The sequence below is a fragment of the Ixodes scapularis genome, unplaced genomic scaffold, assembly GCF_016920785.2.
Source record: "Ixodes scapularis isolate PalLabHiFi unplaced genomic scaffold, ASM1692078v2 PGA_scaffold6__148_contigs__length_123643588, whole genome shotgun sequence".
Lineage (NCBI taxonomy): Eukaryota > Metazoa > Arthropoda > Arachnida > Ixodida > Ixodidae > Ixodes > Ixodes scapularis.
In genome coordinates, this window is record NW_024609881.1 from 82,473,471 (window position 1) to 82,490,524 (window position 17,054).

Genomic DNA, 17,054 nt, shown 5'->3' on the forward strand with positions numbered 1-17,054 from the left:
AAGACTGTTGTTTTCTTTTTTCAAATGTTTATCACTTTTTTTTTTTCGCCGCTACATGGGGGTTGTCGCCGCCCAATTTGAAAAGTGTGGCGGTTGGTGATCTATAACTATTAGAGGGCTGGATGCCATTAGTCCATCCGTCGTGTTGATCGCTCCGAGTTGTTCGGTTCCGCTGGTAGCTGTGTTGCCGTGTTATGCTGCCTGATTGCAACAAAAGGAGGTTAGGCGGCTTCCCTAGCGCGTGTTCTAGGTGCTGAATGCCGCTGTTCACGCACAAACGTTCATGAGTGGATAACGCACGTAACAGAGGTGAGCACAGGCAATAGTTAATCGAGAGCCACACGGAGCGCGAGTGCGATACCTCCTAGCCGCTATCGACAGAGAGTGTCGGAGCGATTCGTTGTCAACTTGTCGTCCACGGCAAGTGGGCGTTTTGTTCAATAAAGCCAGCCTGTCAGTGTTTTGTAAAGCTATCCCTTCTTTATAAGCGCTTCTGATGCGATGAAAATGCGACCGGCATTGAGCAGGCCGAGCGAGGCTTCGGCGACAGTCTCGGCTGTTCAGTCTCCAACGGTTTCGGCCTTACTCGTATTATTTGCGGTGTTGGCGCTTGGACATAGAGATGTTTGGAAAGTTTTTTGCGCCTACAGATGACACCAAACGAGCGTGCGAGCCGTATGCTCTTGCTCCGGCGAGAAGCCGCGTACGGCTCGCCAGGCTCGTATCGCCTGTCGCATACTGGCCAACATATTGTTTTTAGGGTGTTAGCAGTTAACACGATTTTCACCACCTCCGGCGGCTAACACCCTTACACGAATGAAGGCGTTAGCCAGAGGACGAGCCATTTACACGAATAAGGGTGTAAAAATTTTAAAGGGACACTGACAGGGTATTTATGCTCGCCGAGGTTGTTAGTTGTACGTGACATATGAGGGCTCAACTACCCAGAACAGAATTTGCGGCTCGAAATTCGGTTTCTTTCCGCCCGAAAACCGCCGATCAAGAATTGGCCGGTTCGAGTCTCGCTCACTCTCTTTTTCGCGGTCACGGGCCGTTTTCTAAGGTATCGATGCGACCACCAAATTTAATCAAAGTCGTGGGTCACTGAAGGCACACACTCAATATTAAAAATAGAAAAAAATATGAAACCCATTTTTTGTGGCTTCTAAAAAGCTGTAAATACGTTGATTGAAAAAAAAAAGTTCCACAGACAACCGGAAGCATTCTGTGCGTTCGTCGTTTCACGTATCGTGGGACTCGCGGGGACGGCGATGACAGCGGACGACGGGCGTGGGACCTCTATTTCAGAACTGTCGTTCGCGGTACCGGCGAATTCTGTCTGCCGTTAAAAGAGAAATTTGGGACTGATCAAAAGAATTGGTATTCATCCCGTACGACACGCCCGGCCACCAAGCCGATTTGCACGAAGACGTCGCCGAGCCGTCGCTCCCTTCTCGTGGCTGAAGACAACGCTCGCGCAAACGTCAAGCACGACGTGTCTACTTCGAGTTGAATATGCACGCGTACGATTTCTTTACTAGGTGCAAATGTCCCCAAAGCGTGGTGCTTCCCGACTTCGACCCGGGAGTGCTTTTGCTAGAGAAAAATCGACAGCAAACTTTCAAACTTACAGTTTACCGGCTGAATTATTACTAAGGAAAGAGATCCACCAGAAACGAGATGCCCCAGTAGCTCAGCATTCTACTTCCGGCTTCCGAGCACTACGGTTGGAGAATCATGAGCTCCTCAGGAGCGTCGATAACGGCCCTCGCCGGCCGCGGTTCATCTGTTTCTTCAGCTAACTCGGATTATCGTATTGTTTTGCCTCCTCTGCCATCAGGAGCCATTGTGCGCAACTCTGTGCTGCTGCACGGTGACGTGAGTGCTCGTCCATACAAGATAGGCGATTTCAGGGCCGAGATGGAACGTCTTGGTGTGATCGGGCACATCGAGGCGCTCGGCGCCTATCAAATGAATCATCTATGGATGGTGACCTTCAAGACGGAGGAAGCCAAGCTGCGCCTGGTCACCGCCAAAGAACTGGAGGTAAAGGGCAAGCGTTGCATCGTCGTGGACCCGGAGAACGCAGACGTCCGCATGAAACTGCATTGGCTCCCCTTCCACGCGTCAGACGAAACCGTCAGGAGGGCCCTAGAGCCCTTTGGGAAGGTTCAGGACCTGACGCGTGAAAAATGGAAGGCGGAAGGATTCATCGGCGTCCAGTCGACGACCAGACTGGTGCGGCTAAGCCTAAAGGAGGGCGTCACTTTAGAACGCATTCCGCACCAGTTGAGGATTGCTGGTGGCAACGTTCTGGTCGTGATTCCGGGACGTGATCCATTATGTCTACGCTGCAAAGGTACGGGACACATTCGACGAGAGTGTCGCGTACCGCGATGCGCCGAATGCCATCGCTTTGGACATGAACGAGACAACTGCGTCCGTACCTACGCTACAGTGACGCAGGAAGTGGTGGCGGATGGAGATGGTGTCCTCAACATGGACGAGGAAGAGGCAGAGGAGGCCGCAAGGGACGTCGAAACTGAGGTTTCCGCCACAGTCGGTGCGAAAGAGGCCCCGGTCGATGAACTGAAAGAAGTGCACCCTCCACAGTTGCAGCCCGAGGGGGACGCCATGAAATTCGACCATGCGCAAGCGTCGAGCAGCAGCCCTGTCATATCGAGCGACGTCCAAATGTCTATATCAAAAGACGTAGAGGCCATCCAAGCTCTGGAATCAAAAGACACGAACCAGGTCAGTTTGAGCGACGACAACTCCGACCTTAGCGACGCCAGTGAAACGTGCATCATGCGGCCAGGGGAAGCATCAGCACGCTCTGAGTTCAAGTGGCACAAGAACACCACACGGAAGGAGCGCTTTAACCCGAAGCCGCGCATCCCGACGGAAGAGCGACGTCGGCCGGCCCTTCCGTAGGTCACTTCTTTTTTGTTTTTCTCTCTGCTCACTACTCATCTCTGGAAAGTGTCCTCGTCGCATGACTTTACCAGCACCCCCTTTTCCACAATATGCGAGCCCTTAAGTTTGCAACCCTCAATTGTGTAAGTCTTCTGGCGAGAAGAAGAAAGCAATGGGTGCTGGACACGATTCTGCGCGAGCGGGTTGATGTCGCTTTCTTGCAAGAGACCAAGATTGCCACAGACGGTCAAGTGGAGGAGTTGACGCGCTTTTTTGATCGTCACTTCGTCATCTTCCTGTCGAGGGCATTTGGACAGAGCGGAGGAACGGCGATAATGATTCGCAAGAAGAAAAACATCGCAATCTGCCCCGATTGGGAGGGAGACAGAAACGGACGGGTGTGCGCTGTAGAAATGCTGCACTGCGGACAGCTTCACAGGCTTGTATCTGCGTATGCGCCTAATGACGCGACTGAGCGACGGGACTTTTTCAAAAATCTTCGCCAGTATCTCGACACACCTTGTCGAACGATCCTCGCTGGCGATTTTAATTGTGTGCTGGCCGAGAGGGATTGCTCAAAGCGGCTGAGAGCGGACGTCAGCCGGCTGGAACTGCGAAAACTGCTCCGCGACTTCGACCTGGTGGATGCTAAGGACAACGAGAAAACAGCCGACCCAACGTACACGCATTGGCAAGGAAATTGCCATGCTCGACTGGATCGTATTTACCTCTCGGGAGAATTTTCAGCAATGACGCCTGTGCTAGAAGTCCTACCCTTGGCGTTCTCGGACCACGCTCTGGTCACGGTAACGCTGGGCAGACCCGTGCCGCGAACCCGGAAGTCCTCTTGGTGGAGTAGCTGGAAGCTAAACGAAAGCCTCATCGAAGACGAACAACTGCGCACGCAGATAAAGGAGCTTCTCGATGGCAAAACGGGAGGTGCGCCCATGAACGCGGTAACCTGGGAGGAGCTGAAAGAGGACGTCAAGCTCAAAGCGTTCCGGCACAGCCAGGAAAAAGCGGCGCGCGAAAGGGCGGAAAAGCGCCGCTTGATGAAGACCCTGGAAATCCTCATCGCAGAGGAAAATCGTTCCCCGGGACTCTTCAGTCAAGATATCCGCGATTGCAAAGGCAATATTCTGGAGCTTCTCGAGAAGGAGTACCGCGGTGCCATGGTCCGAAGCAGAACGCTGTTCCTCGAGAGAGATGAAGAGCCGAGCAAAATATTCAAGACTAAGGAACGCCAGCACGCTTCACGCAACAAGATCGGGAAGCTCCAAGTAGGCGACGTCGAGGTTACCCGGCAAGAGGAAATCGAAGACGCGTTTTTGCAGGCCTACACCGACCTGTTCACGAGAGTGGAGGACGACGGCGTTCTCCAAACTACTGGAGTGGCGCTGCCCAAGATATCCCCAAAGGTCCGAAAACAAATGAACCGGAAAATAACGGCATCAGAGGTCGAGGAAGCCATCAAGGAATTAGCTCCGCGCAAATCGCCAGGAGTGGACGGGCTCGGTAGCCAGTTCTACAAGACGTTCTCAGCCCAGCTGTGTCCTATCCTACGAGACGTGTACGCCGACGTACTGAAGCGAGGACTGCTGCCACCATCCATGCGACAGGCGGTAACGGTGCTCATCCAGAAGAAAAACTCAAGGGGTACCGCGAAGGTCGACCATTTCCGGCCCATCAGTCTGCTAACAAGCGACTATAAAATCTTAGCCAAGATTCTGGCAAAGCGGCTGGAGTGGGGTCTACGGGACGTCGTCGGAGAGCATCAGGCCTACGGCATCAAGAGACGGACCATCAGCACCAACCTGCACGCGATGCGAATCGTGTGCGAGGCAGCGCAGGTGTTGAAGGTTCCAGTGGCAGTGCTTCAGGTAGATCTGAGCAAAGCCTTCGACCGGGTTCGCCATTCGTTCCTCTTCCGGCTCATGGAGGAGTGTGGGATCGGGGTGCGACTGCTACGATATGTGCAGCTGTGCTACCGTGACATCACGACGCGGCTCCTGGTCAACGGCAACAGGACGGCTCCCATTGCAGTTACCCGATCCGTGCGACAAGGCTGCCCGATGTCGCCAATTCTGTTCGCATTGTACCTGGAACCGTTGTGCTGGGCCATTATCGGTGACGCGAGCATTCGTGGGCTGTCCCTAGCGTCGGGTACGCTGAAAGTGCTCGCCTACGCAGATGACGTCACGGTGTTGTGCTCGTCAAGGATGCAAGTGCGCGCTGTAACCCAACACATCGCAGACTTCTGCAGTGTTTCGGGTGCGGCGATGAACACAGACAAATCTGTCGGAGCCTGGCTTGGAGACTGGGACTTGAAACCGGAGCAGTTCCTCGGTGTCACCTGGACGACGAGCGTTTCGAATTACCTAGGGCTCAGTTTGACCGCAGAGAAACTGAGTGGCCGATGCGGTGGTTTGGACATTAATCGCCTCAGAAGTAAGGTGCTTGACTGGCATGCTAGGGAACTCTCTTTGTTCAATCGCGCATTTATTTGTAACTCTGTTTTTTTCCCGACCGTTTGGTACGCGGCACAAGTGTTGCCGTGCTCCCAAAGTGACGTGGCGAAGGTGCATAGATTTTTCGCAACGTTTATCTGGGACTCGGGTTTTGAACGTATGAGGCGTGACAACCCATTTGTAAGCCAGAAGAAAGGAGGGTTGGGCCTCGTAAACGTAGAACTTAAGCTGAAAGTACAGCGTTTCCTATTTTTCCGCGATCAAGGCAATCCTCTCGTGATTTCTGCGTTTAAGGAGCTGGGAGGAAGCGTTTTGGGGCCGCGGCTCAAGGGGGACACTGGAGACTTCCGAGCACGTGCTCTGAAGTTTTACCAGGAAACAGCAGCGGCGAAGGAATTTTTCCGAGCCCGCTTTTCCGACGAGTACCTGCAGAAAGTTAAAAAGAAATCTCTATACTGGGACACAGTTGATTTGCTCATACCGCCCCCACTCTATCGCAGCTTTCCGGGAAGTGTGGATAAATCGGATGTATATCGTCGCTTACGTAGCTACCCTGTCAGAACGGCAGTCAAGAATTTTTTCCTACGCTTCCATTTCGAAGTACTGCCGGTCAAGACGTGGCTGGTTAAAAAAGGTTTCTTTGAACCGTGGTCAACAAATTGTGCGTTGTGTCCGTTTCCCGAAACACTTGAACATGTGTTTTTGTACTGTACGAATGCGGAGCTTTTTTGGGCAGAGCTTCGAGCAGTGCTGCAGATAGATCTTTACGTAGAGTGGAAGAGCGCGAAATTTCTGCTTTTCGGCGACAGTGCACAGAGTAGGGCATGGGAGCTGCTGGCACTCCTCGGTCTATATGCGCTGTGGCGGTCGAGGACGGATCACTTGGAGGTCCGAGAGGGATCCAAGCCCGCCTGGGAACACTTCTGCGACGGCTTTCTGTACGTGAGCAGCCTTCTTGAGGCGACGGAACAACAAGGGCTTGAATGTTGGTCGCTATTTGGAACGCGTATGCATAACCGCGCTCTAAAGGCTCAGTGGTAAACAAGGATTCCCGGGCCGCTGCGCGAGTGGCTGCTTGGGGTGCATGTGACGCTACAGAGAAATGATTGAGCGAGATATATATTGAATTTGTGTGTGAATCGCGGTCCTCGCCTGTCAAACAGTGCTCACTGACATGATAAGTGTATGGCAACCAATGTGATCATTTTAAAACTTTGTAAATAAACATACTTTTAATAATAAAAAAAAAAAAAAAGCCCCAGTAGCTCAGTGGGAATGACGTCCGCTTCACACGCCGTAGGACCGGGTTCGATCCCCCGTGAACTTTTTTTTTTTTTTTTTTTTGCAAACAATTTCCGATGTTTACGTATCTTTTTCTTTTTTTTTTTACAATCATCACTGAAGAAACAAACAAGAAAATAACAAACAAATGTTGTGGACGATACTTCGCTGAATTAAACGGCATGGGATTTCCGTTTTGACACCTGCGAACTCAATGTAATCACTTTCCACAAAATGCAAGGAGCATATAAATCAGGTAGCGTCCGCTTTCCGAGGTGCCCGTAAATGTTCTACAGGAATTGCAGCCAGCCATTGGTCCCGATCCCGATGATCTTTCGACAATGCCACTTTTTTTCGGATGCAGGACATGTGAGCCAGCTCTTCACGCAACATCTTGGGTTTATTCTTTTCGGAGCCGATCATGCAAATTCACCACGGGCACTCACTACTCATCTCTAACTCCTCAATGTACAAAACAACTCATCTTGGAGTAGATAACAACGAGCGGAACAAACATACGTGCAAAAGAATCGCACGGCAAGCAGTTCCCGCACGCCGCATCGCACGCCGTATGTCGTGTCGTCTGCTACCGGAGAGGAGAAAAAAAAACAAAAAAAAAACGCACGGTCGGGTGTAGCCACGTGACTTCCGCCAGTCACTCTCTTCTCTCCACTTCTCCGACCTCCGTCGGGTTTCGGTTTCGGTTTCGAGCAGTTGCGTCTTTTGGCTTTATTAAAGAAATACGCTACTCTGTTGCAAAATATTAATTGGGTAGTCCTCCGACACCATAATGAAGCGCCTGGCAAAAAATAAAAAATTTTTTTTGGGGGGTGTCAGTGTTAAGTGTGTAGTGATGGATCGAACCTGCCGAACTTCAGATTCGGCAAAGTTCGGCACATGCCGAACTTCTGCAGGAAAGTTCGGCAAATATTTGGCAAAACTTCGGCAAACGCCTGCGCACGGGTGAGAACGCGATGGGCCCGCGGGGCCATGGATTGCAAATGGACGCTGTGCAGTCGTGCGGTTACCATCGTACAGACAGTGCAGTACTACCAGCGGTTACGTCAATGTGCGGAGTATACGGTAACTTTGTTTATCAGCTTTTGTAAGTCTGTTTTTTTGTCGATATTATCTGCCCCAAGAACAGAAGATCGACCAAGAATCGACTCAGTCTACTGCGCAAATGAGAAATGATGCGGTACATTCTGTAATGCGATTTTCATTTGATATTTCCAGTAATGCACGAGGTATTTGCAACATTCAGCACTCCTCGCCGTTATAGCAATCCTGTTCTCGGCTCACAAGTAGTTTCTGCCAAAACAAAATATAATTGCCTTTTAATTAGCGTTATTTCGCGGTTTTCATCTGTCCGCATAAAACTCAACACAGAACTATCATGCTCGGCGTTGTACATACGATATTCCTAATTCCCAAACGTCCGCGTGTGCTCTAATATAAGAAACCGGAATTTTAAATGTTAAAAAAGAGACGTTGTGAATATGAGACACACACTTTCATGCAAAACTGAAATAACTGGAATTAGAAAAAAAAAAAAAAAAGGACTATTTACAATAACATTGTTATCTCTTCAGGTAAATGCTCAGCAGCCGTTGCATTCACTTTCGAGCAAGAAACGGTGACTCGTAGAGAAAGCAAGAACACAGTGTTGCCGCCTTTACTCCAACACACTTGCAGGCTTGCGCTGATGCCTCAAAACCGAAATTCGGGTATCGTGATTCGTGACTGCGCCCGCTACGCCACTACCACCCACCTCGTTGCCACACCACTTCTGCAAAATGTCACACCAGTACACACACAATAATGACAGCGATACAATTATCAACTTGAATATCACCTTATTTATTAATAACTGTGTCAAAGTGCCTTAAAAAAAGACTAAAAACTTGTCGCTTGCAGTGATGTGATTGCTGCGCCAATTGCGCCAAACTGCGCCAAGGGACTAACCTTGCTACATCCTGCTACATTTTGCCAAAATATAGATAATCTGCGCCAAGCCTGCGCCAAAAAAACAAAAAAAAAAACAAAAAAAAAACAGTTTCAGTCGTTTTTCAAAACCGAAACTAAACTCAGTACCAAAATTGAACATGCGTATGCTATGGGGCGCATGAGGTCGCCCGACACAAAGTACCCTGCACCAATTCTCCATCCAGTCTTCCATGGTTTTCCCGCCGTCTTGCGTTCCGCACTCTCGTAGTCTCGTGGGTCTCGTCTCGCATATTTTTTAAAAGTATATTGAACGATAAACGCGGGTGTGTGCGGACGCTCCGACGCTAGCATGCCAGGTACCAGGCCAGCCATGTCGTCATGCTGTGAAACAAAACCACATTTTTGCGCTGCGGGAGTTCCTTTGTGAGCTGAAGCACTCGCTCCTGAAAGCAACGGGCGTGGGAAGACTATATTTGTTCCTTACCTTCCAGTCACCGTGGTCGCGCGATGTCGGGTGTTGCCATCGTAGCTGCAGATATGGCGCTTTTTAAAATTAAACTAAGTATCGCCGCATGTTCATCAACATTCCGGTTCTTGTTTAAATCATACATTATTGAAGAAATCCCTCTTTAACTCAATGACAGCTGTGTCGAAGTATTAATTATCTAGGTTTCCATCGGTGTACTTTCTTTCGAGAGGTACCCCCGTGAAAAATCTGCCTCAGAAGAAAGTTGGTGAAGAGAAGTAAGCTAAAGGCAAAGAAGGCAATGTCTGGACGCTGAACCCGCACAGCGCGCTTGTTTGTCCCGGGTTCAGTCGTTGCACAAAGCGCTCCAAGAACATTTTGACCGCGGTTCGCGATGTCTTGCATCGATGCACTCAGGTTCTTTTTTTGTTTGCGTGCGTGCGTGCGTGTGTTTGTGGGTGTGTGTGTTTGTGTGTGTGTGTGTGTTTGTGTGTGTGTGTGCGTGTGTGTGTGTGCGTGTGTGTTTAGCTTGTACCTTGTTTGCCGGCGTGGCAAGCACGCGCTGCTGGACTGTTTTTTGTCGTATGCTCGGCAGTTACATTTTGCATACAATTTTGGGAATCACTTGGCGACGGAGCGGAGCGACATGGTTTCGGTTTCGATCGAACAGCTGTTGTCTCCGCTTGCGCGACGAACCAGGCGCAACTGCAAGCCTGCCGAAGTTGCTTATAGGTGCATGCGAACATGGTTGCACGAAAGAGGCACCAGCCGGGACGCTTGCAATTCATTGTTTTACGTTCGCTTACTTTTGACGAAAATCTGGCACGTTGGGAACCAGCAAAAACGGTGGCAAGCGGTTTTTCGAAGTTGCTCGGCAATGCCTACAGCACTGTGCACTTCTGGGATGTCTCAGCAGTAAAAACACGAGCAGGGAGTTCAGTCACAACACATCCCGTCAGAACACAACACAAAGTGCCCTTCGATTGTACACTTAAAACAAATATATTTTTTTCAAAGAATGTTTGCTCCAAAAACCACTTTTGCCGCTCCAGAACACTGTTTTGGTTGCTCCAACTGCCACATTTTCTGCTCCAAAACACTGTTCTGGCTGCTCCGAAAGGCTCCAAAATGACTTCGGCCAATCACATCACTGCGCTTGGAAAAACGAAACATCAACTTTTAGGTCTGCCGACAATGTATTTTTGCCGAATCTTTAGAAAAGTTTGGCGAAAATTTGGCTTTGCCGAATCCTAAGATTCGACGCCGAAATTTCAATTCGGCAAAAGTTCGGCCCATCACTATTCGACAGCCCTTGTGAGTATGGTTCTCTTCAATATTTTCTGCCTTAAGAGCAGAAGATCGACCAGACATTGACGCAAAAACGACGTAGTCCACTGCGCAAGTGACAAATGACGTGGTACAATCGGGATAACGTCATTTTCATTTGATCTCTGCAGTGATGCAACGAGGTAGTTGCAACATTGACTGGCAACTACTTTAAAGCACTCCTCGCCATTATAGCAATCCTGTTTTCGGCTCACATGCAGTTTGTGCCAAAACAAAATAATATCGCTTTTCAATTAGCGTTATTTCGCGGTTTTCATCTATCCGGATAAAACTAAACGCAGAACTATTATGCTCGACCGTAGCACATCCAACCATTCCTAACTCTTACTATCTTCCTAAACATCCGGTGTGTCCTAACATCAGCAACCGGCATTTTAAAAATTACAAACGAGACATTGTGAATATGGGGGCGCACTTTCATGCAAATCTGATGTGACTTAAATAGAAAAACATTTACAATAATATTGTTATTTCTTTTGGCAACAACTCAGCAGCTGTTGCATTAATTTTTTTTTTTCGCGCACGAAACGGAGATTTGCAGAGAAAGTAAGGACACAGTGTTTCCGCCTTTATTTGAACGATACACACTTGTAGGCCTGCGTTGATGAGGCCTCGAAACCGAAACTCGCGTATCGTGACTGCCGCCGCTACTGCTTAGACCACTATATACAAGGAAGATAGAAGGGTAGGAAAGGGCATGACGTCAGCCGCGTAGCCTCCACCAGCCATGCTCCCTTGACGCCTCACCTCTTTCTCACATTCCTCCTTACTCTCCTCACTTCTCAGGCCAACGTGACCACATCACGTGACCGTAGTTAGCCTTCGATCTGATCAAACCTACTGGACGGAGCGCGTGCAAGCCTGCAAGGAATCCTTCTACAATAAACCATCCGTCTCACACGTGACATCTCACGCACACCAATTGCCAGAGAGATCTACGGTCACGTTGGCCACAACATCGTTCAAACGTTTTATGACTAGGCTTCACAAATATTGAAACGTGCTCCCTCCTAGTACTTCTAACCTCCTTGACTATATAGACGCTTTCAACACGCGCCAAATTGAGCCGCCATAGCCGACCTTCTCTTTTCTTAAGGCCCGTTCACACACCTGCGTTCGGAGCGACCACTATGCTTACGAACGAATGCAACCGCTGCGACTTCAACGACAACTGTGCGCGGCGTGTACACACACATGCAACCACATGCAACCACACGAATCAACAGCCAATGAGAAACGAGCTTCAGCTCTTGCTCTTAGCCAATTGTAAGCAATCCAGTTACGCTACAAACATGGCGAACGGTTTCGTGCCTGGCGCGAGGTCCTCACCGGAGCAGCCGGAGGTTTCGGCTACGGCATACAGTCAGGAAGATCATCGGCTGTGCGCCTATAATAGCTCTGTAAAGGCTAGTTCAGACATCTGAAACGAACCATTTATCCACGACTGCGTCCGTTGTGACGGGAGCGACCGGAACGATTGCTCTGCGCCGCGCGTACACTCATGCAACCACCGCAACAAACGCAGCGGACGGACCGGCAGCACGGCGACCGCCTCTCCGCCGCCGTCAGCTGTTTCAGCGCTGCCTCCAAAAAGAAGGGGACGCTCTGCCACTCACTTGCGTAACAGAAAACAGACAGACCGCCTTCTATGACGGTCTGTTTATTTATTCTTTTCATGATACGCTTGCAGGGTAGTGAATTAAAAAAAAAGAAGAAAAAGATGCACTACGCCGTCTTGGACGATCAAGACTCTAATTCAAGACCTTGCCAATAGTAAAAATATCGCCACACACCTTTTCTACGATTATAGAAGACGATGTAATATTAGCAGCGATATAGCAACGTAGAAATATGATTTCGTGATCAGATAGACGTTGCGAGCGTTCATGATTGCTAACACTAATCACTTTTCTCGGGTGATGAAAACACGATAAACTTCGCATCTTTTATACGGTACGTACCAGTAATACCTTGAACTTGAGCACACGCATGGGGTGCGCCAAAAAAGAAGTCAGGGCGATGTTCGAGGACACAAATGCTAAGAAAGCACCACTGTAGTCGAAGTTAACGAACACAACGGCACGCGCGTTTCTGCTGTCTTGAGAGTGTCGCCACGAGATCGCCGCACGAGTAGGTGGATCTTCCCTTCTAGTACGTGCTGGGCTATCACAACGACACACGACGAAAATTCACAGTCAAGGATAGCGCTTTCACGGGGAACGATGAGCTTCCACCACGCCGTCCGCGCCGACGATCACCACCGACGCCATGTTTGCAGATAGAAGGAACCCAGCACGACGCGCATGCAACGCGCGCGACCGAGGTCTCCTCGACCCGTGATCGGTATGTCGCTCCCGTCGTTCCCAAACGTAACGAAAAAGTTCAGCCCGGCTCAACTCCTTGCGTTACGAACGGACACGAACGAAACGACCGTTTGGCGCTTCGTTGCTATGGTAAATCGTCGTTCCAATCGGTTGCATTCGTTCGTAAGCGTAGTGGTAGCTCCGAACGCAACTCTGTGAACGGGTCTTTACCGAGATGCCGAGCCACGGAAGCGGACGTTGACAAGCCTCTACAAAGGCCTATGCTAGGGAGAAGGACGCAGTAACATCCAAAATGTCAATAACCTGTCCTGCTGTGGTAATGATGAAGTGGGGCGAACGGAATAAGAGGGAACGAAAACTGAAGGTCGGTTATGGCGGCGCGCATGCACAGCTGCCTGAAAGAGTCTATAGCTCATTCGGAGCATAGTAGCGCAGGCTTTGGAGTAGCGCAGAGCCGTATATGGGGAGACTTTGGCCACTCTATGATCTCGCCGCCGTAACGCCCTCCTCCCGATTGAGCCATCAGCCCGCAGCGCAGAGCGAGAGGCGTGAGCGCATGCGCGTGAACTCCCGGCTGCCCCCAGCTGAGCGGAAAGGGCCACCATCTTCATTCATTCGCCCGCCCTGACACCTCCAACAAGCATGGACACAGAAGAAATCGCCACAGAACAAGTCTGGAAAGTCGTAGGTGCGCCAAACCAAGGACTCGAAGAAAATATAACAGTGATAATCACACTCACAGACGGCGCAGACCTCAGTAAATTACCACCCGACGCTATAGAGCGAAGCCTTGTACAAGCGGCGGCACTCACCACGACAGAAAAAAGGGACACCTACGTGAAGGTGAGAGCCGTTCCGAACCGCATTACGATAGACACGTACCGCACGCATGCAGGAGAGATATTCCTCCGCCTCCGCCAAATACTAGTCCTCAACAAACAACACCCCATCCTCGCATACAAAACCAGTGGAAATAACACAGTCAAAGGTGTTATACATGGCATCCGAATGTCAGTCCCAGACGAAGAAATTCAGCAGGAACTTGAGATCCAAGGAACCAAGGTCATACAAGCTCGGAGAATAGGCTCATCCCACTCCGTACTAACCATCATGGAGGGAACCCGCCTACCTGAATTCGCCCTCTACAGCAGATTAGTCATGAGGCTCCATCCCTACACCCCAAGGAGCCTCTTCTGCAACAACTGCGACACCATAGGTCACCAAGCAGATGTCTGCCCAAACAAACTACACTACCAGAGATGCTTACACTGCGGAACTAAACTTCCATCTGATCCCAACGCGATATTAAAGCACAATTGTGAAATCCAATGCCAAAACTGCCGCTGAGAACACCCGGCAGACTACCCACAATGTCCAGTACGCCATAAGGCAGACAGAAACCGCAGAGAAGGAATGCGCACCCGAAGCTAGCGTCAACCAAATATACCTCCACAAGTAGACGTGACAAACCCAAGAAGTAGGCGGAACACTCAGAGAAAACTACAGCACATCCACGACAGGAGCACCTCAAGCACCCAATGGCCCAGGCTTCTGACACGCAACAGCTTCGCAATGCTAGGACACACCGAAAGATCAAGAAGCAGGAGCGAAAACCCACAAGAACAAAAAAAAAAAAAAAAAAAAAAAATGACCACCGAGAAAAGCAAGCGAAATACCAGAACAAAAAGTCACGGCAACCCCTCAGGTAAACCCCACCGGCCCTACAGAAGACGACGGCATCATCCCCTTCGGAGTGCATCATCTCCTTCCCCTGCCCCAAACAAATCCAACATCCAGCTTTCGGCAACCCCCGCAGAGGGCCCCAAGAAGCAATGTGCGGTCGTACTATCCGCATTTAAAGAAACACCGTTACAAATCAACATCGTTAGAGCAATGAAGGCAGGCATCAACGTGAACAAACACGCGACTGAAACAAGCCTAACACAAACATAACACAATGGAAATACTTAGAAATCTAGACTCTCTTCAAAGGAAACTACAACAAAGAAATGAACTCTTTCAAAAGGAATTCTAAAAAAGGGGACACAATCATACAGAATATATGCAACAAGAACTCCAGAAAAGAGATACCCTTTTTGCTGCACAACTTGTCAACCTGGAAATTGGACAAAGGCAGCTTGAAAGCTCGCTCATTAAATTAGAATCCGTACTCAATTCTTTGAGAAAAAGACCCCAAACACCGAGCCTTGACATCGAAAGTATCCCATACAAAGTAGTTACCACAGAGGACACCAACCAGGACACTGAGACAACTAAGAACCATGAATAAGATCAAACAGCTGTACCGAAATGGCGAAATAATAATTTGGCAATGGAATAGCCGCGGCTTGCGTAAAATGATCAATTTATTGAAACAATACATACAGCAATCAAAAGAACAGCCAGACATTATACTAGTACAAGAAAGTAACGGGGTCTTCAACCATACCGGGCTACGACCTTCACTACCAACCATTGTTCGACAAAATACCCGATAAAAGTATTAAAATTACTAAATACCTGCTTCACAAAGTATTTAGAATACTACTCAAGTTACTTTCGCTGTAAAGTATCTTGAGTAGAGTACAAATACTTAGAAATGTAATTCAATTACTTTGAAGATACTTCCGCATTGCGTAATTTGTATCGACGTCAGTGACAACAGCAATTATACAGCGGCGCAAATCTGGGTTATCAGAATGGCTTATTAGCACGCAACAAGACAAAACAAAAAAAAGAAAGAAAAGTATCGCAGGGCTATTTAATGCAGTCCAACTATAAGGAGCAGGATATTGTCACGAATGACAAATGATGAGGCGGTGAATAACTGAAGAAACTAAATGTTTAATGGGGCAAATATGCCCAAGATAAAATAGAGAAAGGCTAGCGTCGCATTCGTCGATGTCGGCGAAACAGCAGGATCGAGAGTTGGGGCGAGACTGACTCCGGACCGCCACTCGGAGCACCTTTTGTACCCGCGTGTGTTTCTGGAACATTCGGAGTGGAAAGTTCGGCGCGTAGGACATTCGTAACTCGATCAGACGACAAGGTTCTCGAACTTACGAGAAAGTCAAGTTGAACGAAAAAATAAAACAGGAGTCCGGCTACCTGGTATCGAACCCGGAGCCCCCGGGGGAGAGCCAAGCTCGGTAAGCTTTCGGCCACGCGCTCGCTGGGCAACGCGCGTGGCAATATTACTGATACATGTTACAAAAATGTTTCTGGGACAACAAGAAAGAGGTCGCTTTAGTGATTGGGGAGGATATCAGACCGTGGCGCCCAAGCGGTTAACTTTAGAATTACATGGATGGGTACAACAAATACAATGACTCAGCGCTCGGCTGTCTTAACCGAACGCGGTGTCAGCGTTCGGCTGGAGTTCATGTTCCTTGATGAGGGGGAGGATTGGCTCGTTTGTTACCACTCTGGCCTGCATGAACAATGCAGCATGCACGGTGCCCAGCTAAACACAAAAGCCCAAGTGGGTCAACCTCGCATCCTCTGAAGACTGCTCTCGGGAGAGATCCGGCACTTAACGTCACTTCACTAATTGTTAGTATTTTTACATTACACTGTGCCCCACGTTCCATTAAAAAAATATGACATGAACATGCCTACAAGGCCTTGTCTTGGGTAAACACCGAGGAGTGGGGATGACAAACGGGTCAGAGCGCCTCGCCAATAGTGACATGGCTACATATCATGTCCTGCAGCACACCTTAGATGCATTGTTCAACTACAATTCATATTTCCTATATGAGGAGTTCACTATAAACGAACTTGGGATACGGATATGAGTGAATGAATAACAAAGAAAACGAACATAATAGCCATGGCAGTGGTCGCACCTTCTTCAAGTAGGTTGGGTTCAGAAAGGCACTTAACGTTGGGGGACACTTTGTTGGCATTTTGAGAGGTCATCCAGCTCGTAGTTCGTTTCCTGTACTGTTCTCTGCTTATCAATGTTCGCTTACAGACGGTGTTCGCGAGAGGAGTAAGTGACGGACTGATCACAAAAAGAAAAGCAACAAAAGAAAACCTCGACGTTTTGCCCTAGCGGGGTCAAATATACAAAAAAGCAAAACAATTTTTTTTTGTGTGTGTGTCCACTTCTCATTTTCTTCTATTTGTTATTTTACTGACACTCAATACTGCATTCTTGTCGTAGGTCGCTCATGGTCTGTGTTGCGCTTCAGGGTGGCATCTTTACTTCCGTAAAACCACACCTTTTGTTTAAGGATTTTTTTCTTTTTTTTTTTTTTTTTTGGGGGGGGGGGGGGAGGGGAATCCATGGAAACGAAAAGT

The 17,054-nt window shown here is 49.0% G+C and overlaps 2 protein-coding genes across 2 annotated transcripts; both read left to right on the plus strand.

Moving 5' to 3' along the window:
* Positions 1-1,806: 1,806 nt before the first annotated feature.
* On the plus strand, positions 1,807-3,351 carry LOC115308240 (the record flags this gene model as incomplete). The annotated part of the gene is made up of 1 exon (XM_029966084.3): positions 1,807-3,351. A coding segment is annotated over one exon (1,128 nt), but the record flags the coding sequence as incomplete, so codon positions are not given.
* A 10,040-nt stretch (positions 3,352-13,391) lies between these two features.
* Positions 13,392-14,096, plus strand: LOC120842810. Its single transcript, XM_040213988.1, has one exon. The coding sequence runs from the start codon at positions 13,392-13,394 to the stop codon at positions 14,094-14,096; it is 705 nt and encodes a 234-aa protein (XP_040069922.1).
* Positions 14,097-17,054: the final 2,958 nt, after the last annotated feature.